This window comes from Mya arenaria, chromosome 11 (assembly GCF_026914265.1).
Source record: "Mya arenaria isolate MELC-2E11 chromosome 11, ASM2691426v1".
In the NCBI taxonomy this organism is placed as follows: Eukaryota; Metazoa; Mollusca; class Bivalvia; order Myida; family Myidae; genus Mya; species Mya arenaria.
The window spans coordinates 27,657,966-27,682,170 of NC_069132.1; the positions used below are offsets into that span (position 1 = coordinate 27,657,966).

Consider the following 24,205-nt stretch of genomic DNA (forward strand, 5'->3'; position numbering starts at 1 on the left):
GATCTAATGGTATAGGTGTCCCTCTGAGACCAAAACTGATCTAATGGTATAGGTGTCCCTCTGAGACCAAAGCAGACATATCAAAATCAAGCAAGGAAAACTCATGTCAGTTAATTTTTAATTTATTACAAAAATAACAGGTGTTATATATAATACTGTTTGTGAGTAAGTGTGTGATATCTACCCTAAGACTTAGTAGTGTAAAATAAATCACTAAGCTATTGTGTATTTGGAAAGGTGTAGAATTAACAGAGCATGTTTTTCGTTAGATAAAACCAAGGTGTTTGGTGATTACAACATTGTTTTTCATTTAAATGTCATCCAAAAATGTGTTGAACCTCATCTTGCTTCACGTATGAAAATGGGTTAATGTTGAAAATGCATTAAAGCTGGATTTGTCATTTTGACATAGGGAATTTGCAGCAGGATGTATGTTAATAAAAAAAAAAGAGAAAAAAAGAAAAGGAAATACTGCTGACCAATATTCACACTGGTACAAAATATCATGCTGAGAAATGTTCTAACTGAGTTTCTAGAAGATCGGATGACCACTGTTACATTTATGAAAAGAGTAAGAAACTTTAACACAAAATTATGTTAAAAACTTGAACTCGTTTTTTACAGACATGACCCATATTCACACTGGTCTTAAAAATCCTACAGATAAATATTTTAACAAAGTTTTCTGAAGATCGGATAAAATGTGTTGAATTACAACACGAAAAATGTTTTTAAGACAAAATTGCCAAATCAGTTATGCCTGAATGCCAGCCCGCCCATCGGCCTGGTTTTCACCAAAAAATTTTATGAAAAACAAGGCTAAAACATTTTTGTATAAATAATTAAGTTAAGAAATCTCACTTTAAAAAAACAGGGATTTTGTTGTTTTAAAAACCTTGGTTCCATAAAACGTAAATCACAGAACAGAAATATCATGTAATAAAAACAAGGTAAAGTGACCTTACAAGCAAAGGTTGTCACTTCAATAACACCATCATTTATCTACCTTTACAAATTATTTTTTTTATACATTTTGGAATAAATAACTAACAAATCATCCACATTAACTTACGTTAAAGAAAATTTGTTAAGCCCACAAATATAGATGTTTTCATTGGATAATATGTATCAAAATGGCTACATAATTATGGTACAAACATGTATGTCTGCTACTTTTGTGTGGGTTTCTTGAATTATAAAGTATTCTAATGGTTACATGTGTGACAATAGCTATAACTATAACGGCAGCAGACAACAAACCTGAACACACAAAATAAAGAAACGTCAAAAATACCCGAAATGCAGCTTAAAGTCAGACTTTAGTTCAAGATATATGGTGTACAATTACATTGTATGTGAATTCTGGTTGCCTGGTTACCCCATGTTGTTTTGGTATCATTGGAAAGGGGGTAGAGAGTAGAGTGGGGAAACTCCAGTCATTTGTTTGACATATAAGTTATGAGCAAGCAACTCTCTTTCAAATGATACAAATATGTTATAGGTTCAGCAGGCATCAAACTTTCACATCATCGCAAATGGCTCTATAAAATGAAGAGTTTATTTGTACATAAGATACGTTAATTCAACCAGGATACTTCATAAAATTATATATAAATGCTCAGTGTAAAAAAATTCTCAACAATGTAAACACAACAAAGACTAAATGTGTATTTTAAATAAAAAAGTTAACAACAAAACAATCTAGCAGCACCAAACAAATAACAAAAGTATAAGGCATCATGTTTACTTTGGGATATAATTTACTGTTACAGTATTTCACATACAACTTTTTAAAGGGACGTCAATAATAACTGGGTGGGTAAGGAGACTGCTTCCTTATTATCTTAAAAAAAAGTCTTACTTTATTCTTCAATTTGACATATATTTTAGCTTGTTTCAACATTTAAAGTAACAACATTTTAAAAAATTGTCTGTAGGGTCATGGAAGCAACTAGCAGGTTTTTATCACACATCGTTGAACACGATTCAGCATGTTGCTGCAGTTAAAAATTGTCAGAATGCCAGCCCAGCCTTTCAAGACATGTTGGCACCAACATCCCAAATGGGTCTGTGGGAAATACTGATTGTAAAATACTTATAAAACTTTAGCAATATTTTACTCAGATGTATACTTTAAGACTCTAACAAGCTTCAAAATCTACATATTAATTGAACACAATTTGTTAAAATCTATCTATATTAAATGACAAATTAATAAGATAAATGTTATAAATGCAATGATAAAATGCCATTGAAATATGATTAAACAAAATAGCTATATTCTTTCTAAACTAAGATGGCATTTTAAATATGTATAACTAATGACACTGTTAAAGTTAAGGCACTTACACAATGTGAATGCACATCTGAATACCCTGGATATATAATTATTTATATATACATACAGGAGCTAATATCATCCATCAATTATTGTTTTTGTCCCCCGAGCCAATGCAGAAATCATAATAAAACCTTGAATTTTAGATTATTTCTATTTGTTATTCACTTCATAAACAAAATATATTGGATATTTGGTATAATCTGAAAAATGTTTCACTGAAATGGTGTTTCTAATTCTCTTTGCACGTAGGGTACAGCTTATATGCGGTAATACAAGGTTAGTCAACTTTGTAAAAGTCACTTATTCTCTTTGCGAGAAGGGTACACCTCATCTGTGGTGATACAAGGTGTCTGTGCAGCATCCTGACGGACGCACCAGCACTCTGACTCCAGGACTGTAACACATAGTACATGGGCAGGTCAAGTTTCCAGCGTTTCCATTGGCTGATAGTCTCCTCAGGAATCCCCAACCTCTCTCCCATCAACCTCCAGTCAGCTCCTGTGAAGAGTAGCAGGGGAGGTAATACAATTAGAATTTCTAAATGATAAATTTTATTTCAAGCCAGCATGACTTATTCTTAACTACAAACATTGGCTCTGTAGAGCTTTAAACCAACTGTAGTAAACTACTAAAAATATATGTAATAAAATAGAGCAAAACCAACTGATGCCAATATGAATTTCTCAGTCAATCAAGTGAATTGTTAAAAATAAACATAGACAAGGTAATTGGACTTTTCATAAACATTGTACGGTAATTGGTAAGATGTATACAAAGCTTCATGGGAATACATAATGTTCACACAATGCCAACAGCCAGTTGACATCTACTCATTCGCTAGGCACTTCTGTTACCAACATTTATGACACCCAAGTTTAATACTTGATTGCCCTACCACATTCAAACAAAACAATTTAGTATTTTTGTTCTACAATAAAAAGGTACTTGGAGGTATTTAAGAACAGGGTTAAAGAGATCTTGATCCTATACATATCTGTTTTTGTGTGATAAAAATCGACTGCTTCTTAATTAATAAGGTTGGTCAAAAGATCAAAAACATAACAATATATTACCGCTTCCCTTTGGTAGACTCAGCTGCTGTATGACATACTGTCGGAGATCTTTGTGCATGTTTTTGATATGGGTGTCGCCTGCCATCTTGACCGCCGGCTGAAATAAACCAAATCTCATAATGATATCATCATAATTCAATTATTATGGTTGTTTTTTTTGGAAGTTGTATTAAAGAAAACTGTGAATGGTTTAAGAAATCTTGAACAATAAGTAGAACTTGGTTGAAATAATCAGTCCATATCTTTACATTTCAACTATAGTTGAATTTTCTCTTTACTTGTGATAAAATGGGCTATTTCATTATTCTTGGAAAAAGTTGACATTTTCCATAAAATTTCTTTTTGAAAATGCACCAACTGGGCTTAACTGATTGATTGATTTTTTCAAGAATAAGTGAAAACAAGAGCTGTCACAGTATGTGACGAATGTCCCCGAATGTGACATTGATCTACGAACAAGGTCAGTACATGAAAAGTTGATCTTGCCTTTACGTGTCAAATACATATGGCAAGTTATTTTAAATTGCCTCTGAACATAAAAAAATACCACCCATACTTGACAACCTACACTGTTATGTCCTTATATTCAGAATTCCCTTGTGAATAAACACTGTATCTTTCACCTTAGAGGAAGGGACATGGGTCTTGCACAAGACACGTCGTCTTCGTATGTGGAACACATGTAGCAAGTGATTTTAAAATCTGTCCATACAAGGGAAAGTTACAGCCCGGACACGACAACCTATACTCTATGTCCTTATATGCAGCACTCCATTGTGAATAAACACTAAGTGTGACCTTGACCTTTGAGGTAGGGACACGGGTCTTGCACGTGACACGTCGTCTTGGTATGTGGAACACATGTGGCAAGTTATTTTAAAATCTGTCCATACAAGGGAAAGTTACAGCCCGGACACGACAACCTATACTCTATGTCCTTATATGCAGCACTTCATTGTGAATAAACACTAAGTGTGACCTTGACCTTTGAGGTAGGGACACGGGTCTTGCATGCGACACGTCTTGGTATGTGGAACACATGTGGCAAGTTATTTTAAAATCTGTCCATACAAGGGAAAGTTACAGCCCGGACACGACAACCTATACTCTATGTCCTTATATGCAGCACTCCATTGTGAATAAACACTAAGTGTGACCTTGACCTTTGAGGTAGGGACACGGGTTTTGCACGCGACACGTCGTCTTGGTATGTGGAACACATGTGGCAAGTTATTTTAAAATCTGTCCACACAAGGGAAAGTTACAGCCCGGACACGACAACCTATACTCTATGTCCTTATATGCAGCACTCCATTGTGAATAAACACTAAGTGTGACCTTGACTTTAGAGGTAGGGACACGGGTCTTGCACGCGACACGTCGTCTTGGTATGTGGAACACATGTGGCAAGTTATTTTAAAATCTGTCCATACAAGAGAAAGTTACAGCCCGGACACGACAACCTATACTCTATGTCCTTATATGCAGCACTCCATTGTGAATAAACACTAAGTGTGACCTTGACCTTTGAGGTAGGGACACGGGTCTTGCACGCGACACGTCGTCTTGGTATGTGGTACACATGTGGCAAGTTATTTTAAAATCTGTCCATACAAGAGAAAGTTACAGCCAGGACACGACAACCTATACTCTATATCCTTATATGCAGCACTCCATTGTGAATAAACACTAAGTGTGACCTTGACCTTTGAGGTAGGGACACGAGTCTTGCACGCCACACGTCGTCTTGGTATGTGGAACACATGTGGCAAGTTATTTTAAAATCTGTTCATACAAGGGAAAGTTACAGAGCCCGACGGACGGACGGACGGACGGACGGACGGACGGACGGACGGTGCGATTTTAATATGCCCACCTTCGGGGGCATAAAAAGTCAGTCATCATGCGTAATTAAAGATTAAAGATATGTAATTTCATTGACTCTAGAGCTTAAATATGTGTTTAGAAATGTTTAGGTACATACTGTCATTCAAATCAAATCAAATGGATCATGAGTAATTCAAAAAACATCTTTGGTACTACATTGTACAAGATATATATGAATTCAATTTATGAAAGCTGTTAACATACTGGTGTAAGATTGAGGTTTTCATCCTTAAGTATAACAGTGATGGTTTTATGAGGGTGCTGGGCTGGCCCCTGGGTTCTGGGTGTGGATGTCCTTGGGCACGACCCGGCTTGCAGGGGAGTCACGTCCCCAGGGTGGGAATCAGGGAGAGGCACGGAGTCCAGGAATGTGAACAGCTTGGTGCTTCCTGAGGGAGAAACAAATTGGGTTTGATACAGGACTTAGTCATCTGGGATCAGTTTTGTAAAAAGATCTTAGTCGTTTAATCTGTAAAGTTGCAATTTAAAGGAGAATAGTTGAAAAAAACTTAAAACATCTATATCAAAATGTTTACTTAATAATAAGTTATTACAAATGATCTTTATTTGACACAATCACGTTAATGTTACACAAAAGTGTGTCTTAGTTCCCAGAGGAAACCATTTTGTCTGTCTTGCCTGCTAACACAGGACACCTTGGTTAGAAGCTTGTATGCTGACCATACAAGTTTTTTCTTTTTTGTATTTGGTACTATTTCTTAACATTTCTTTAGAAAGGCATTAACTTAACAGTCCATATAATTCCTGCAGATATGCATATACTGTACACTGGTAATAAATTGTTGGTATTAAATAAACATATTATACTCACTGACATCCCTCATTAAATCCTGAGCTTTCTTTTTCATTTCATCTGCACTTTTACAGTCTTTTAGCAGTTCATCCAATCCATTCTCGACATTTACCCGTGTTCTTAATAATTTTGCAAGCTCTGTATTTAAGTGAGTAATCCGAGTTTCTAACTCTTCCACCCGAAATTCTACAGTATCACTTTTACGAGATTCTGCTGTCAATTTCTCTGTCAATGTCACTAATGTATCAGCAGGTATTTCCGCAACATTGGGGTTGTCAAGAGAGTGTGGAACACGAACACCCTTTATCTTAGCATTTTCAATTAGCTTATCAATAAATGCAGTAATGGTAGACTTCAATAGTTGATTTTCTGTATTCAGAGCTTCAACCTCAGCAGACAGTTCAGTATTTGCATCAATAAGCTCATCACGAGTTGGGCCTTTTTCTTTATGTTTTTCTCTCTTCTGTGATGAAGATTTTGAGGAGACAGAACTTGCTGATGAAGGTCGGGAAGCCACCTTCTCCCCACTGTTACTATGGTTACTGTCTTTCTTCATGGCTCTAATTCGAGGCACCCGCAAAACTTCCGCCATACTGGCAAACTTCTGTTAGAGATCTCATCTGGAAATAGAAAGAAAAAAGCCCATTAAGTCATTGATGAAATTTAATTATTTCATGTTTATAGAAATAATGTACTTTTACTTTAAAAGAGTCTTCACATTTCAGAACATTTTTTTATACATTTTTGCAATTTTTTTATCACCATTCAAATTGAAGTTATTTAAAAATAATCCAACTTCTTGTATTTGCAGTTTGGAACTAAATGGTAGTATATTGAGCTACTTTGTAAATTTATTTCTAATGTTTATACAAAATCAAGATTAAGAGACATCATACATAAGTGTGCTACATATTCTTTCAGAGTGGATTAAAGGTTATCTGTAGATGTTTGAGAACAAATAATGATGCCCTTGTATTATCTTAAGAACAGCTTAATGGTTAAAAGACAAATGATTATTGAATGGTGTAATCAAGGCTTATTTTAATATTAAGACAATGGATATACATTTTTATTCTAATCATGATTAAACAGATCAATATTAGAGACATCGTGAAATAATACAGCTTTTTGTCTCTTTTACACTTAATTCCGAAACGATCAACATTGTCAAGACACTGTAAAGCTAATTTGTACAAACAATATAATCTTACTGATTTATCAGTTAGTATTTCTTCTGGGATCGACAAAGGGCATGGTATTTTTTTTCTAAAAAGGGCACAACCAAATTATCAGAGTGTTTTTTCCACCAAAATTTTGAGAAAATAAAATGGATTTTCAAAAAGATCTTTTTTTTCCAAATAATAATTGGGAGCATTAGATTTGGCAGCACAGTTAAATGTTTCACCAGCATTCAAAAGAGCAGTGTAGTATATAAAAGGGCCTAGAAACACTATTTGAGTACTGCATTAAGGAAATAAGTGTTTCACGTAAAAAATAGGTGAAAATGATATTATTTTGAAACAATAAAACTTCAATTCATTTCTGTAAAATAAAATACAAACGTGTCCATGACATTAAGGTATAGAATATTTAGAATACATGTATGTTTGTAACAGCACTAAGCTTTCCTATTATAGAACAACAGATTCCATAGGGTAAGTGGGAAAAATAAACATACCAATACATATCCAAAAAAGTTATTATAATTTTAATACCCAAGTATATGGTTATATGCTTATATTCTTGTGAGATATAACCCTATGGCCTATAAAAGCTGTACATTTCATAAGCAATTATCTTGTTGTAGAGATAGTTAAACTGTTTGATACAACATAGAATTATTTGTATAGCAAGTTTTAAGTGTTTAAACTTTATGCACACTATACACACTATTCAAATTTAAGAAATAATGAAATACTGGAACAATGGTTCACATCGATAAAAATTGAATATCCACAGACCGAGCAAACAGTAAGTATATGAACAGTTCGTATCAAACTCTTGTACAAACAAAGAAGGGTTGGCTCTATGTGAAAGCTGCAAGTTTTGGAATTTAAAGTAAGCCCTGTAAACTATTAAATGGTATTTGATCAACTTACCTATTGAAAATGTCTGTCAAAACTGTATTGTCCGGGATAAGTTAAATTGTTTGGAGGACAAAGCTGTTTTATTTAGCAATTCAATAAAATATCCTGCTTTGTCCATTTTAGCATGCAGTTTTTTGTTTGTTTGTTTTTTCAAATTTATACAAGTCATGTATAAAATTAATATCGAATTCATTTAGTTTAACTAAAACAATATGGAACATATAGAAAAATCAGGTATATTATTCAAATCCTATTACAGGGCTCACACAATGTGTATATACATGTATTATAGAATGCCCTTTTTAATGGTGTTTTAATTATCTATTCAATAATAATTTACCAGTAAAAAAATGACTTTTGTTATCCATTATTGAACTAACATGGCGAATAGTATGAAGAAAAAGTTAAAAAGTATAAATTCTTACCCAATCACAATAAAAGACACATCCAAAACTCTTTATTTATATTTCAAACTTCATCAATCTAAAAACACACCCTCTCAGCCTTGTTTCCGAGCAATATTCACCCTTGCATTGGAACATTCAAGACCTTTATTGATATCGTAAGTTTTACGAGACAAGTTAATTGACCAAATGAAAAGGTTTATTGCATGGCACGTTGGGCGGTGAAGATAATGCCTATTCAAGAGTTCCTATCTTAAATTTAATTAAATTAACTAGAAAAGGAACTTTCATTTCCCACATAGCCAAAACAATCGATCAATACATTTTATTTATTTTAAACAATTTAAATTCTATGGTTAACAACATAATACAGTCACCATAAAGCTTTTACATAGGGAGTTAACATACATGTACATATAGTCCTTTATGTAAGCAGTATTTGAAATATATTACTAGCTGAATAAAGTTTTTAAGGCTAAAATCACAGTTTCTGAATGAAAGACATGACAACTTTTTTTCTGTTTAATCAAACTTTTGTTCTGAAGTCATTATTTAGTCAGAATGCCCTCTGAATAATCAGGCATAATGGTACCAGTATGTTAATTAATGTGGAAAAAATGCAAAATCATTTTCAGCTATTTTTATTTTAGATTTATAATCATGCTCCGTTTCTTTTTTTTCTGCTAGTAAATTTAAGACCAAAGGCAATCAAAAGTGTTGTATGCACTATACAAATAGAAACATGTATACAAATATAAACATGGGCTGAGTCATGAATGCAAACTATCAAAATCTGTAATTCAGACTTATGATTTCACTATTTGGTATGCAAAATTCTGATTAAAAGTCAAGAAGGTAACTTAACAGGGAGTAATTACTGAATCTACATGTACCCGACATGTATAGTATAAAAAATACTGACCTAGTAAAAACACAGATCTGAATTAAGGAAGTATGCGAGACAGTGGGGTTGGTAACCACAGTTTGTAGCACATCTTACTTGCAAGCAAGGGGTTGTTGGTTCAATCCCAGTACAATCCAAATACTTTTCTGGGTCTATGACAATACCTAAAGCACCAACATTGGTCCATGAGAGCACTTTATGACAGCAGAAGGCGCCCTCATGTTTTCAGCACTCAGTTGTTGTTTTTTTAATTGGATAGGGAGTTTAGTGAATCAACACTTTCATTGTTATTTGTGCAGCATCCCAGCAAACATTTAACATTGACTCAACGTCGGATTCCGACTAGGGATTTTTTGCAAATTGGTTTGACGTCAAAACCTGACGTTGAGGCGATGTCGCAATTAAACGACCATTTTGACTTAGATCCATTTCCATAAATGTTACATTTAGAACTACTTACTCTATATTTAGCATAGTAAAATACTCTTACATTTCTCTTTACTGTAACCTAAGCTGTGTCATACGCACAGGGTATCCACATCAAATTGACGTGGGATTTAGGTTGATTTTGGCCAGCCACATCATGACCAGAATCCCACATCGAGCAATGTTGTGTGTTTGCTGGGATAGAACTTGCCTAAAAAAGTTAAGTTTAACAGCAAATAATGATGTTCTAGTTGATACACCCTATACATTGCGAAATAGGGAAGAAGATCTAAATATAGCATTTATGTGAAGCCACAAAGTATCTAAAATGAATGTCGAACCAATGAGGAACATGAATGACTGACAGATGACTAATTTTATATCTGCCAGATAAGTTGTCAACAAGATATTGGTCAGTCTTGGGCAAAGCGATATCATTAACGATATCTATCGGATATACAAAATATATTAATCTGATATCTATCTGATATTGAATTGCTGGCTGGACCAAGTTTCAAGTCAACTCAGTATTTTTTATTGTTGAATGTCATATTTTAAGAAAATAAGGCTAAAAACCAAGATTAATACCAAATGAAAGTTCACTCATTTACCTGTCTTCACGTGTATTTATGTTTAAAATGAAACGTAATTTAGAAGAATAATGTCCGTTGTTATTTGTTTATGAATTTCTGAGACTTTGACTTGCACATCTTTTAATATGAAATATGAAATAGTTCTGACATGTTGATACTTTTCTTCTGAAAGTGTTCACATACTTTTTGGATTTTTTAATTAATCCATTTATAATTAATTAAACAGTACAGTATCTGTATTAAAATATCAACAACATATTTTAGTCAATAAGTGGCCATACTTATATCAAAATAGTGTGACAGGCATCAGGATTTGTGTCACTTAAAATTTAATTCCAAAGTTCATTACCTTGCTTTAGACAAACAGGTGGTGTTTACTTTGTCAATTCCTCTGTCAACAACGTGATGAACTAGTCAACTATTAGCGTCATCGGATACCCCCGTTGATATGAATACGAAAACGAGGCTGGAGAAATTCCACACACAACTTCCGCTAAGGGAATTAACTCAGGTTTCCACTGTTAAAATTTAGGACAGCAATATGGGGAGAAATTTCTCTAAAATACCTGTTTTAACAAGACGTATTACTGGCGAGTCGGTGCAAACGTCTGTAAAAACTGTAGGTTCTCGATACTGCTCACAGATTTCAGCTGTCACCTTTCCAAAATTGCAGGTTAGTTCTGTAAACATTGTTAATGTATTGATAAAGGTCACTCATTCTCTGTTAGTCGATGTAGTAGTACAGTAGATCATTGCTGATCATGTCAGTGACAGGTGATCAAAACAGTTCTGTTGCAATATGAGATTATTTATAAATTGTTGTAGCTTTGCTTAAAGATATATATGCAATAAAATAAAAACCATAACTTAGTGTTGATCACAAGACAGCTTTTTATACACCCGTTCAAAGAACAGTAAATATTATTTTTTTAATGATTGATCTGTGCCGTTCAGGCGGGCATATGATAGAGTCCTGTATGTTGTCCGATCAAAAAAATATACAAACTTTTGTCTAATTTTCATCAAATTTAGTTAGAATGTGCATGTGCGTTACATCTTGGACAATTCGATAATGAGCCATATTGCTTGAGTCACTTGAGAGTTATTGCCCTTAAATGATAGAAACTGACATCTGATTTAACCGATCAATAATATTAGAAGCCTTTGTCCAATCATCACCAAATTTGGTCAGAAGTATATGGGTTACATTATTGTCAAGTTTGTGAACATGCCATTTAGCTAGAGTCACTCAAGAGTTATCACCCTTTAATTATTGAAAATATCTAAAATCGGACTTGTCTTATCAATAACTTTGGGAACCTTTGTACAATCAGCTGCAAATTTGATCAGAATGAGATTGTGCAGAATATCTCAGTTAGATTTGATAACAAACCATGTCGACTAAGTCACTCCAGAGTTATAACCCTTGAATTTGCAAAAAGCTGTATTCACAGTACTGTGAAATCATTTATATTTGTTGGCATGGAATTTCATGTTTTTCTGAAAATTTACATTTTCGTGGGTACTGGAATTCATGATTTTTCATCTTTGAAAAAAAAACCTGTAATTGTTCTATATGGTCTGCATAATCTACTTGCGCTGGGCACGTGATTTCTGTCTTCTGCTTCACACGGTTTATGACACACGCTATATTGGACGACATGCCAAATATACCGTATTATATCATGTATAGGACGCTAGCATAGATAGGACGCAGGCAAAAAAATTGTTGAGAAAACAGGTAAAACCCCTTCATATATAAGATAGGACGCAGCGGAAAAATGTCAAAATCGGAGCCAAAAAATTGAGGTTGGTAAAGTATTTGTAACATATATTGAAGTAAAAAACAACAACAGAAATTGTATATAAGGCATATTTCGATAAGTGTCTTGTGTATTTCGGTAATTATCGTCGTATTTCGGTAATTAAGCGTACACAACAATGATATATGTCTTGACATTTTGAGAACATTCAGGCATAATATAAGACTTATACAAATGCTGTAATAGACTAGTTCTGACTGACAGTCAACCGTTGCAACCGTTGCATCTCCCGACATGCCTACTGAATGACAGTGAATCGTTGCAACCGTTGCAAAACTGTGTATTGTCAAAACTAATGATTGTTTTGATAAGGCTTGTCGCTGCGCGGATTAAAGCATGTCAGCATAATTATTGCGTGTAGGTAATTAGCCTTGCCAGCAGAAGGCACCTCGGGTAAAGTGCGAACAAACAACAATACTATATTACCATCACAATAGTTTGTTCTATTGATGTTTTTCTAATGACAGACAGCGGGTGTTTTTCACACCTTCGCACATTTGAAAAGATTTGATAGTGACAATAATGCTACTTTGCGTTATGCACATTCCTTTATTAATTTTTTAAAACAGTAACATACAACAAATGTTTTGTAAAATATCGAAACATTAAAATCATGAACAACGATTAGTTGATAAATACCTCCTTTCCCGATTTTCTGTTGCCGTTATAACTCAATCCAGTTAAAGTGCTGACTCACATCGAGTTTTTGTGAGTAGCGTCCCTTTTGTAAAAAAGTAAACACTCGTGTTTGTTTTCAATTTATTTCTCAATAAATCATTTTAAAGTAAACATTCAATATATTTCTGCGTGTGTTAACTTGCGTGATTTTACCTATATCAGTTGTTCTCTTCGGTGACGCAGTACAGATACTTACTATTACCGCGTTCTTCCCCGGTCCGATATTTTCGACCTGAAATGGACTTGGAAAAAAACAGATGAAATTCTAATAGCATAGAAAGGACGCAGGCAATTTTTAAGACGATAATTGGGGGTAAAAAAGTGCGTCCTATGCATGATATAATACGGTAGATATGCAAAGCCACTGAATACTAATTTAGAATTTTGCAAACTGAGAAAACACAGAGAAGGTGTGTATATTTAAGTAAACAATCAATGTAATAAATTAAATTTTTCTTTTAAGAAAAATTTGAGTACCAACACTCACCTCTTGTAAACCTGTAGATATTCATGAACAGCACACGAAACAGCATGTGTTTCTGTCATTTGGTTCATAAAAAACACAATGAATTGATTTGGTTTATTTTTTGTTAAATGCAAAGCAATAATAGTAAGATATATACAGTGAGTTCGGTATTTAGGCTTTATACCGCTGTATACTGCGACCTCTGTAAAGAATATACTAGAGTATGAACATAACAAGGCAATTGAAAAAGTGAATAAAGGGTCTATAACCACAAAAAATTAATGTCCCACGAACATTAATGATTTCACAGTATATGCTTTCTAAACTTGGCTGACATTTACAGATGTTTAAATACCTGTTACATAATAAGTTATAAAATCTCTATCTTACAATAACATCTTTGATGTTGACATGTTGATTAAATTTCTCACATAATAGCCCTTGTTGACATTGTTTGTTTTTACTTATATGCAGTTTTCATTTACATACCTGTAGATATGGCAAGACATGTTATTATTTATAAATGGTATTTGAACTTTAAAACCTAATTCAATTTAGCCCAAGCAGAATGAGGCACAACATTCTTCACCAAGAGTTGCAGTGGATACAATACGTGATGCCAAAGTGCCCGCATCACAGGATGTTCTCACAGACACGTTCGGCCGTCACCACTCCTACCTCCGCATCTCCCTTAGTGAGAGGTGCAACCTCAGATGTAAGACATTTCAAATTATGGTTATGGTTTTCGTCATTTATGACTTTTAAATCCACCTTTCATAATTAAAATCAATTATTGTCCAGTGCACTAGAATGCATATTTCAGTTTAGCTTACACTGTTCTATTCCTGTGTTCACTGTCAGCATTCATCTTGGTTTTGAGGGATTTCCCAGTTGTCAAAATTAGCAGAAGTCTGCAAATCAAATCCTGGATTTTATATAGCAGGGCTTGTTTGAATGTTAATGCTTAGCTGTTGGCACCAGTGTCGGAAGCGTGTTTATCTAAAACTCTTTCTTCCCATATCAGACTGATTTCCAAGAGAAACATTCTTTTCATAAGAAAAATTCATATCTGTTGCAATTCTGCCTGACCACATTAAAAACAATTGCAGTATGCAAATGTTAAATGTACATATTTTTCATTTTTTCCTCTTTCTTAAGAAATTGGTGTTTCTTTTGTTTGGCATTTAGTATGAAATAATTGTGTTTGGTATGATTTTAGAGCATTATTTTATGTTGCTTTGATAAGGTTAATATGATTATATATACATATTTATACTTTTGGAATACTAAATATATATATGGTATATACCTTTTGATAACTTTTTGTATGTCCAAGTTAAGTTACACTCGATGCCTAGTTCCTATTATACAATACCCTGCACCAGGTCAGTACTGTATGCCGGAAGGTGGTGTGGATCTCACCCCAAAGGAGAGACTACTGAGTACCGACGAGATCCTAGGACTATCAGAGATGTTTGTGAAACAAGGCATCACAAAAATAAGGCTTACTGGCGGCGAACCGTTAGTCAGAAAAGATGTGGTCGATATTGTGCGTAAGTAGAAGTGGTTCATTTTTAAGTAGGCTGAGTTACTTTGGCTCACTTATTTCATAACCATTCATCTTAAAGTGACTCGCTCATGTTTTTGGACCAAAAATTATTTTTCCGGACAATGCATCTGAAAACACTTATTTTATCACAACCATATTTTACTCTCTGATATCAAATTGCAGAAAAAACAACAGTTTTAGCATAAAAAGTATTTTTGTTTTAGTGGGGTTCAAACCCACGCCGGTAAAGTAAAGAAAAAAATTAGAAAACAGCCGGCTAGTCCACACGGCCTACGGGACTTTAACATAGTGGTGGATATGTTGATCTGTTAAGGATACATTGATAACATCATGTGATAACGTCAATCAACCAAACACTACAGCCGTAATTAATTTTCAATCACGTTATAAATGCTTATGAAAATTGTGGTTTTCAAAGACGATATTTGAGCAAATATCAATATCTGCTGAAGGGTTCCAGCTTTTGGTATTTTTGTTTTAACACTACTTATGATTTGCCACACTTTAATTCGTAATTGAAAAAAAGTGCATTTTAAAACCATGAGCGAGTCACTTTAAACAAAGATCAGAGAGTCTCAGACATTCACTTAAGCGCCTAAAACTTAAGATAATGTCTGCTAATGGACATCATGATGCATAGCCAAAGTAGGCTTATCACTTCAAGTTCATATGTTGTACTGGATTTGTCATGTTAAAAATCTCAAATGTCAATGTTTTAGCTAGGTGTGTTATAAATGTATTATGTTGTGAGGCAAGTTAGCAAACTTTGTAACCAAGAGGCAAACTGTTAGCTGCTTATTATCATTGTGTAAACAGTGACGATAAGACTAATATTTTTAGTCAAAATTATACACATGAATGTTCTAGTTTTTGTTTCACGTACATGTAATAATGTTGACTGTTGAAAGCAATATAGGACTTTTATTACTGATTTTCTATGTATAACATGAGGGAGAGTAAACACAAAGTTTACTTAAGGATTGAATGTTATGATATTGAGGTTCATAGGTGTATGACAATATTTGGTCAGTGCGTCGTTTGTGTCTGACAGATGGTCCAAAATTTTGAAATATTTATATGTTTATATTTACTCTGTTTATTTTCTAATTTTATCCTATTACCACACTGAAGAATAATGCTTACAAGACAATAAAACTTATTATAAAATCATCTGATTGATCAGGTTTGCATCAATGATGTCACTTGTTTTATTGACATCACATAAATTTTACCCTGATAAAACATCATTTGACCAATCACAAGTGACGGCTTTGTACTGTCAGAAGTATTCCAAAAGATGCTATGTTCATCAGATTATGTATACAATGTAACAAACTTAATATGCATTACCATAAGGAAGCACAATAGAAATGTAAAGAAAATAATACTTAATGGCACTTGATAAACTAGTTCAATAGCTTTAAAGCGATAATGTCAGTATAAAATGAATAAAAAACAATTTTAGGTGGTCTGAGTGACTTACGAATATATGGCCTTGAGACAGTTGCCATGTCAACTAACGGTGTTACCTTGTCACGAAAACTGCCAGCTCTAAAAGAGGCGGGGCTTGACCTGATCAACGTCAGTCTGGACACTCTTGTTCCTGCAAAGTTTGAGTTTGTGACCCGGCGTAAAGGCTGGGACAGGGTGATGCAGGGCATTGATAAAGCTCTGGAGCTTGGATACGGTCCTGTCAAGGTATTGTTTTTACCAAAGTCAGAACTTTTTGGCAATTCAGATTTGAAAATCTGTAGAGCTTTCTTAGTAACAAAACTGACCAACCTAAGAAAAAATATGATCTCATATTGTTTCATTCTAGAAAGGTTTAAGTGAATTTCCGAATTTATCTGATAGAAAATGCATTATTTGACATCTGCACTTGATTTTCAATGTTGGATAACAAAGGTGACTTATATTTTTAGCTCGACTATTCGAAGAATAAGGAGAGCTATACTACTCACCCAAGCGTCGGCGTCGGCATCACCCCTTGGTTAAGGTTTTGCGTGCAAGCACACATAGGTTAATATCTCAGCAACTATTTGAGGTATTGCATTGACACTTTATACAATGGTACTCAACCATCCAACCTACTTAATTAACCAAGTTAGATAACTCTAGTTTGCATTTAATGCCAATAATAGGCCTTTATTATTTGACTTAGAAATTCTGGTTTAGGTTTTGCGTGCAAGCACACATAGGTTAATATCTCAGCAACTACTTGAGGTATTGCATTGAGACTTGATACAATGGTACTCAACCATCCAACCTACTTTATTTACCAAGTAAGATAACTCTAGTTTGCATTTAATGCCAATAATAGGCCTTTATTATTTGACTTAGAATTTCTGGTTAAGGTTTTGCGTGCAAGCACACATAGGATAATATCTCAGCAACTGCGTGAGGTATTGCATTGAGACTGGATACAATGGTACTCAACCATCTAACCTACTTAATTAACCAAGTTAGATAACTCTAGTTTGCATTTAATGCAAATAATTGCCCTTTATTATTCAACTTAGAAATTCTGGTTAAGGTTTTGCGTGCAAGCACATATTTGTTAATATCTCAGCAACTACTTGAGGTATTGCATTGAGACTCGATACAATTGTACTCAACCATCCAACCTACTAAATTAATCAAGTAAGATAACTCTAGTTTGCATTTAATGCAAAATAATTGCCCTTTATTATTCGACTTAGAAATTCTGGATTTTGCATGTAACCACATTTAAGTCAATGTCTCAGCAAATATATCATGTATTGCATTGAAACTTTAGATATGTAATCCCAACTATATAACCTACTAAATTAATGAAGTAAGTAACACTTTTATGAATATAATGCAAATTATGGACCTTTATTATTTGACTTAAAAAATCTGGTTAAGGTTTTGCATGTAAGCACACATAGGTTAATATCTCAGCAACTACTGGATGTATTGCATTGGGACTTTATAAAATGGTACTAAACCATCCAATCTACTTAAATAACCAAGTAAGATAACTCTAGTTTGCATTAAATTCAAATAATTGCCCCTTTTTTATTCGACATAGAAATTCTGGTTTAGGTTTTGCATGTAACCACTTTTAAGTCAATACCTCAGCGAAAACATCATATATTGCATTGTAACTTTACACAAAGGCTCCCAACCATTTAACCTTCTTATTTAATCTAGTAAGATAACTCTATCTTTCATATTATTTTTTTATATATAATTTTTGCCCCTTTATTATGCGACTTAGAAATTCTGGTTAAGGTCTTGCATGTTAGCACACATAGGATAATATCTCAGCAACTACTTGATGTATTGCATTGAGACTTTATACAATGGTATTCAACCACCCAACCTAATTGAATTACCAAGTTAGATAACTGTATTTTGCAAATAATGGCCCTTTATTATTACACTTAAACATTCTGGTTAAAATTTTGCATGTAACCACATTTATGTTAATATCTCAGCACATCATGTATTGCATTGAAATCTAATCTAACAGTGATCCATGCATGTTTCGCCAAAACTTTTCAATCATTACACTGAAAAGTGGCGGAATAGTCGAGCGCGCTGTTTCTGTGACAGCTCTTGTTAATTGTTAGATGCAAAATAATGCAAGAATAAGTGTGTTTGGTTATGATATTTATTATAATTTGTTTCATGGTCCTGTTTATTCTGTAATTATTGATCTGTAAGTTTTCATAGAGTCTATTTGAAATCAATGAGTCCTATTTTAAAATGTACAGTCATTTTTTTTAATTAATGCCAATAATGTGTACATGTATATCCTCTATGTCAGGTGAACTGTGTTGTGATGCGAGGGTTGAACGATGATGAAATCTGTGACTTTGTGGCTCTTACAGAACACAAGGTGAGTACCGATAACGTGTTGGCATCATGAACATTCCATTTTTAGTCTCACATTTCTCACATCTTAAAAGTGTTGCGAGTCCTGTGGAGGTAAAATGTTCCATTTTTATTTTTTGTGTGAAATAATGTGCCTTAAGCGAAAAGGTTCTTAATGACATTAGATAAGAAAAGCAGATGGTACCATTATCTCTTACTCATTGATTTGCAGCTATTTGAAATACATTGGAAGTTATCTCTAATTTGACACAACATGTTGTGATCAGTTGTTTTCGTGTTGAATGATTGTGTCCTCAAACTTGGTGTGCTCATTGAGCATGGTCAGTAGATGACCCCTATTTATTCTAAGGTCAAAGGCTGTTGTGGCCTTTACTAGAAATGCTATGAGAACTTCTGACTGGCCACATCTGATTTGTGGGATTTTAGTCTTAATCCAGGTCACAAGGATAGCCAGCATTTATTACCTATAACGTGACTGCCATGAGTCTTAGTCTCATAACAGAAGTTACAGCCTTATCGTGTTTGTTTTACTTAAGTTGATTTGCGTAAAAATGAGTTATAAACATAATAAAATTACCTTAATCATAGTTATGATACATAAAATTATTTTATGTGATTAAACTATCTCATTGGAAGGGTTTGAGGGATTTCTTTTTTATGCCCCCACAAAGTGGCGACATATAGGGTTGCCCTTGTCCGTACGTACGTCTGTCTGTCTGTACGTACGTACGTCTCGAAGATTGTTTCCGATCTAATTCTTGAAAACCGTTTGTCCAATCCTCACCAAACTTTAAACACATGTTTGTGACCATAATATCTTGATCAAGTTCGATAGTCATGGAAATCGCTTTAGTCATTTAGGAGTTACGGCCCTTTTTTGCCAAAAATACTTCAAAAATATATGTTTCCAATCTAATTCTTGAAAAGTATGTGTCCAATCCTCACCAAACTTTACATACATGATTGTGACCATAATATCTTGATCAAGTTCGATAGCCATGGAAATCGCTTTAATCATTTAGGAGTTAGGGCCCTTTATTTCCCAACAATACTTAAAAAATATCATCTCGATGTAAATGAGATGTGGATCCAACAAGTTTTTTCCTGCCTGAATGGCGCCATATAACCTATACAGTCTTGCGATGCCGTAAAACCCAACTCAACTCAACTTATCCTATATGTGCAGATTATCCTGAATAATCATTATGGCTTATTTTTTGGTTATTAAACTCAATTTGCAAGTTAATATTTTAATTTTATTTGTCACACTAACTTGTATAACTACTGTATACTTGTATCTACTATAACTTGTGTAACATATAGTGGCGTATGTTTCTTCATATGAGTACAGCTCGCTCTCAATCTTGCTTGTCTTCACAGAATCTGGATGTCCGATTTATAGAGTACATGCCATTTGACGGAAACAAGTGGAACTCTAAGAAGATGGTGCCATACATGGAAATGGTGGGTGCAATTCGGGACAGGTTTCCACAATTCAACAGAATACAGGACATGCCCAATGACACATCTAAGGTATAAGCCTTTAAGTCATCAGCCTAACTGATTGCTTATCTGATTGTGTGGGTGAGGGATTTTCTCTTGATTTATTTTTAGATATGGCCTTATTCTTTATGACATGGTCACTGTTAGCAACATATGTGTTATTGTCAAGCAAAAACTTGAGCCTTCAACATTACTCAAAAATGGTTAGATTATTTACATGAAACTAAATGCAGATATTACCAGTGAAAATACTCAGCAAAGCCAAACAATCTGGCTTCCAAAGTTGTCGAGTATTACCCCTTGATATATTGAGAAAACAGATGATTATTGGCATAAGCTTTGGATCAGCTACATATATTGTGTAATTTGGCATTATACTATGGGATGTCATGTTTTACTTGGGTTTTTAGTTTTGTTATGGATGATTTTTCATTTACGGACATGCATCAGATGGTGTTATTTTGCCATTCAGAATTTGTCAACTTGTAAATGTTTCTTTCACTACGGGAACGATCTTGATAAAGTTTTATTTATTTATGTCAGCAGAAGAATGTTTGTATTATCACATTCCATATTTGAGTGTTAGTTCACTGAGATTATATGTTGTGTTTCCCAGGGCTACAAGGTTGACGGGTTCGCGGGCCAGGTCGGCTTCATCACGTCCATGAGTGAACACTTTTGTGGATCGTGCAACAGACTCAGAATCACAGCAGACGGAAACCTCAAGGTACCTAACAGATTTCAGAATATAAATTGTACTGACAAAAGCTCTTCTTTGATTCTAAACAGACTCCAGCTATCTTATAAACAAGCGTACAACAAAATATGATAATAGCAAGAAAGTCATAAGAACACTGTGAGAGTGTCCGAAATCATATAATAGTTTTGATTTTCAAAATAAGATAAACCTAGTATAACCTTGCAGTCAATCTATTCATATCAAAATATATAAAGAATATATAATCAATATATAATTCAAAAGATTGGACAATGCCCTAGTTGATAATATGGCCCCACTACATAAGAACAGCATCTTTTTATGCCCCCACAAAGTGGCGGCATATAGGGTTGCCCTTGTCCGTACGTACGTCTGTCTGTCTGTACGTACGTACGTCCCGAAGATTGTTTCCGATCTAATTCTTGAAAACCGTTTGTCCAATCCTCACCAAACTTTAAACACATGTTTGTGACCATAATATCTTGATCAAGTTCCTTAGCCATGGAAATCGCTTTTGTCATTTAGGAGTTACGGCCCTTTATTTGCAAAAAAAGACTTGAAAAATACGTCCCGAAGATTGTTTCCGATCTAATTCTTGAAAACTGTTTGTCCAATCCTCACCAAACTTTAAACACATGTTTGTGACCATAATATCTTGATCAAGTTCGATAGTCATGGAAATCGCTTTAGTCATTTAGGAGTTACGGCCCTTTTTTGCCAAAAATACTTCAAAAATCATTATGGCTTATTTTCTGTGACAAAAAACCGAAGTGGGGGCATCCGTGTCCTATGGACACATTTCTAGTTTGAAGTAAATATTGTTATTGCAGTGCCTTTAATAATTGTGTCAGTTTGTAAGAATCTTCTGAATAATTCCTCCCAGGTGTGTTTGTTTGGCAACTCTGAGGTGTCACTGCGGGATGCAATGAGGGGCGGACTCGATAAAGATGAACTACTCGCTGTGATTGGGGCAGCTGTCAGCAGGAAAAAAAAACAACATGCTGGTACACAACCTTTAACTTGTATTTAGTTTGAGTTTTAGCTCGTATGATTTTCGAAGAAGTTTTGCCATAACTTCTGTGATATTATCGTCATTTTGTCATATATCATACAAATTGAGTGTCAGAAAAGTCTGAAAATATCAGGCAAGAGCAAAGAAAGAGGCATCATGTTACATGTCATAGAAAACATACTTTTATCATTTCCATAAAATGGTCTGCATAAAACTTCTATGAATTAAAGATTTCCCTTACCACATAATATCACAAACATCAGGTTCCATTCAAGATTTCCACATGAAGCTCAAGACTCAATTTGACAATGAATACATGCTTGTACTGCTATCGAAAATTAAGTATGACAGTACCATTTTAAACAAATTGACATAGTTAAGTTGTATTAGCACATGCCTTCAACATGGAGTTAAGAGTATTATCTATGCTACACAGTACACAACTAACAGAAGTACAGAAAAGCATGTTCATTTTTTTTTTTCAAAATTGGTGCTTGTCTGGGCCATAACTTCAAAACTACTGATAGGATTGTATTAAAACTAGGTATATATAGATAGATGGCAATGAGAGGAAGTGCATTGCACAAGAACCATAATCCTATCATGCATAGTTATTAAGTCATCACCCCTTATCCATTTTTTTCATAATTGGTGCTTGCACACCCTTGTCTGTAGAATTACTTCAAAACTACAAATGAGATTTAAATAAAACTTGGTATATGGATGGCAACGAGGGGAATGCAGTGCTGAAGAACCATTATTCCATCATGCATTAATATGCACCAGTCATTTGTTACCACGGCCCCCTCAGGTCTGGGGTATAATGGGGATGCCGGGGAAATGGGCCGTGTTTTTACCTTCTAGGTGGCCATGCAGTGCTGGGTGAACGTGGTGGTTTTGTCTATGCGCCAAGTATAGCGGGCAATGGGCCTTACCTAGGATCCCTGGGGTGTGGGGGCATTTGGCAGGGGGTTTACCAGCAGTTATGCCTGGAGGGCGGGGATTTTGCCTGGGCTTTGCTGGACCGAAACTCAAAGTCCCCGCTATTCCCTGGACCTGGGGGGGCTTTGGTTACAATTGACTGGTGCATTATTATTAAACTATTATCTCCCCTGATTGTTTTCGAAAATCAGAGTTTGTCTGGGCAATATCTTGTATAATTGTGAATTTCAATGGCTGCTTTATTTTTTTCTTTTACCATTGTTATGATTTTTTTCCAAATTGTGTATAATAATGCTACAACCATTTTCCTTCAACCAACACATTGTATTACAATTTCTACCTTTTTATAGAAAATGGGCGTATAGGGAGCATCCATCGCCTCCAGCGTTATTCTTGTTTTAACTTGTTGTTATATATATAAATGATCAACAAAACCCTAGAAGTGCAGTGGGAGTGGTCTTTTGATTAAGTCCATCTATTACCTAAGAGGTTTCGGATTCAATCCTTTCCAATGGAACTTCTCACAGCGTTAAAAATCAGTACTGGTTTGTACACAAAAGCTGGGCTCAAGTTTTCAGCTTTCGTCACAATCAAGCAAGGAAATATGTATAATTAAATCGAGGTAGAAATTTTAATAATTCTTATATTTCAGGGATGTTGAACCTCTCAAAGATGAAGAACCGACCCATGATTCTTATTGGTGGGTGACAACATTTATTGAATAACAAAAGTATGTACAGCCTTTTTAAAGTAATCGCTAGAACCCCGCAGATATACAACTGACTTTCCAAACTGCAAATTATAACCCAAGTAAATATTTTATTCCTTCCCCATCCTCTTAGCATACCTAGACTTAGTTGTCTCCTTATCTTTTTTGAGCTTATTTCTTGTATGCATGCTATGGTTAAGGTTGTAGTCAGTAAAGAATTGTTTGATTAGCCATTTTGTCACTGTTGGTTTTACTAAGAATTTGAAGATTTAATATTTAACAGTTTCAAACATTCAGTTAACTTTTTACATCACCACAGATTTAAACATTGAGACCATTGTCAGTGGTGGAACACACAAAGTTTGACATAAACAAAAAAGCTGTAAAGGATCAT

At 34.4% G+C, this 24,205-nt stretch overlaps 2 protein-coding genes across 4 annotated transcripts in view; one reads left to right on the forward strand and one right to left on the reverse strand.

Moving 5' to 3' along the window:
• Nucleotides 1–109: 109 nt before the first annotated feature.
• Nucleotides 110–11,010, reverse strand: LOC128208148 (uncharacterized). Of its 3 annotated transcripts, XM_052911540.1 has the most exons (6): nt 10,879–10,972; nt 10,001–10,147; nt 6,134–6,735; nt 5,506–5,690; nt 3,415–3,511; nt 110–2,839 (listed from the first exon to the last, which is right to left on the reverse strand). In XM_052911540.1, the coding sequence occupies exons 3-6, from the start codon at nt 6,705–6,707 to the stop codon at nt 2,619–2,621; spliced, it is 1,077 nt and encodes a 358-aa protein (XP_052767500.1). In that variant the 5' UTR covers nt 6,708–6,735; nt 10,001–10,147; nt 10,879–10,972; the 3' UTR covers nt 110–2,618. The 3 variants fall into 3 exon arrangements, with proteins under 3 accessions (XP_052767500.1, XP_052767501.1, XP_052767502.1); XM_052911541.1 differs by lacking the exon at nt 10,001–10,147 and having other exon boundaries at nt 10,879–11,010; XM_052911542.1 differs by lacking the exons at nt 10,001–10,147; nt 10,879–10,972 and adding an exon at nt 6,878–6,934.
• The window catches only part of LOC128208147 (molybdenum cofactor biosynthesis protein 1-like), a 17,677-nt gene continuing 4,481 nt past the window's right edge, over nt 11,010–24,205 (forward strand). The window contains 9 exon segments of the mRNA XM_052911538.1: nt 11,010–11,202; nt 14,055–14,211; nt 14,882–15,049; nt 16,532–16,764; nt 18,860–18,931; nt 20,308–20,460; nt 21,047–21,157; nt 22,032–22,152; nt 23,755–23,802. Coding sequence (XP_052767498.1) covers nt 11,071–11,202; nt 14,055–14,211; nt 14,882–15,049; nt 16,532–16,764; nt 18,860–18,931; nt 20,308–20,460; nt 21,047–21,157; nt 22,032–22,152; nt 23,755–23,802 — 1,195 coding nt within the window. The 5' untranslated portion in view covers nt 11,010–11,070.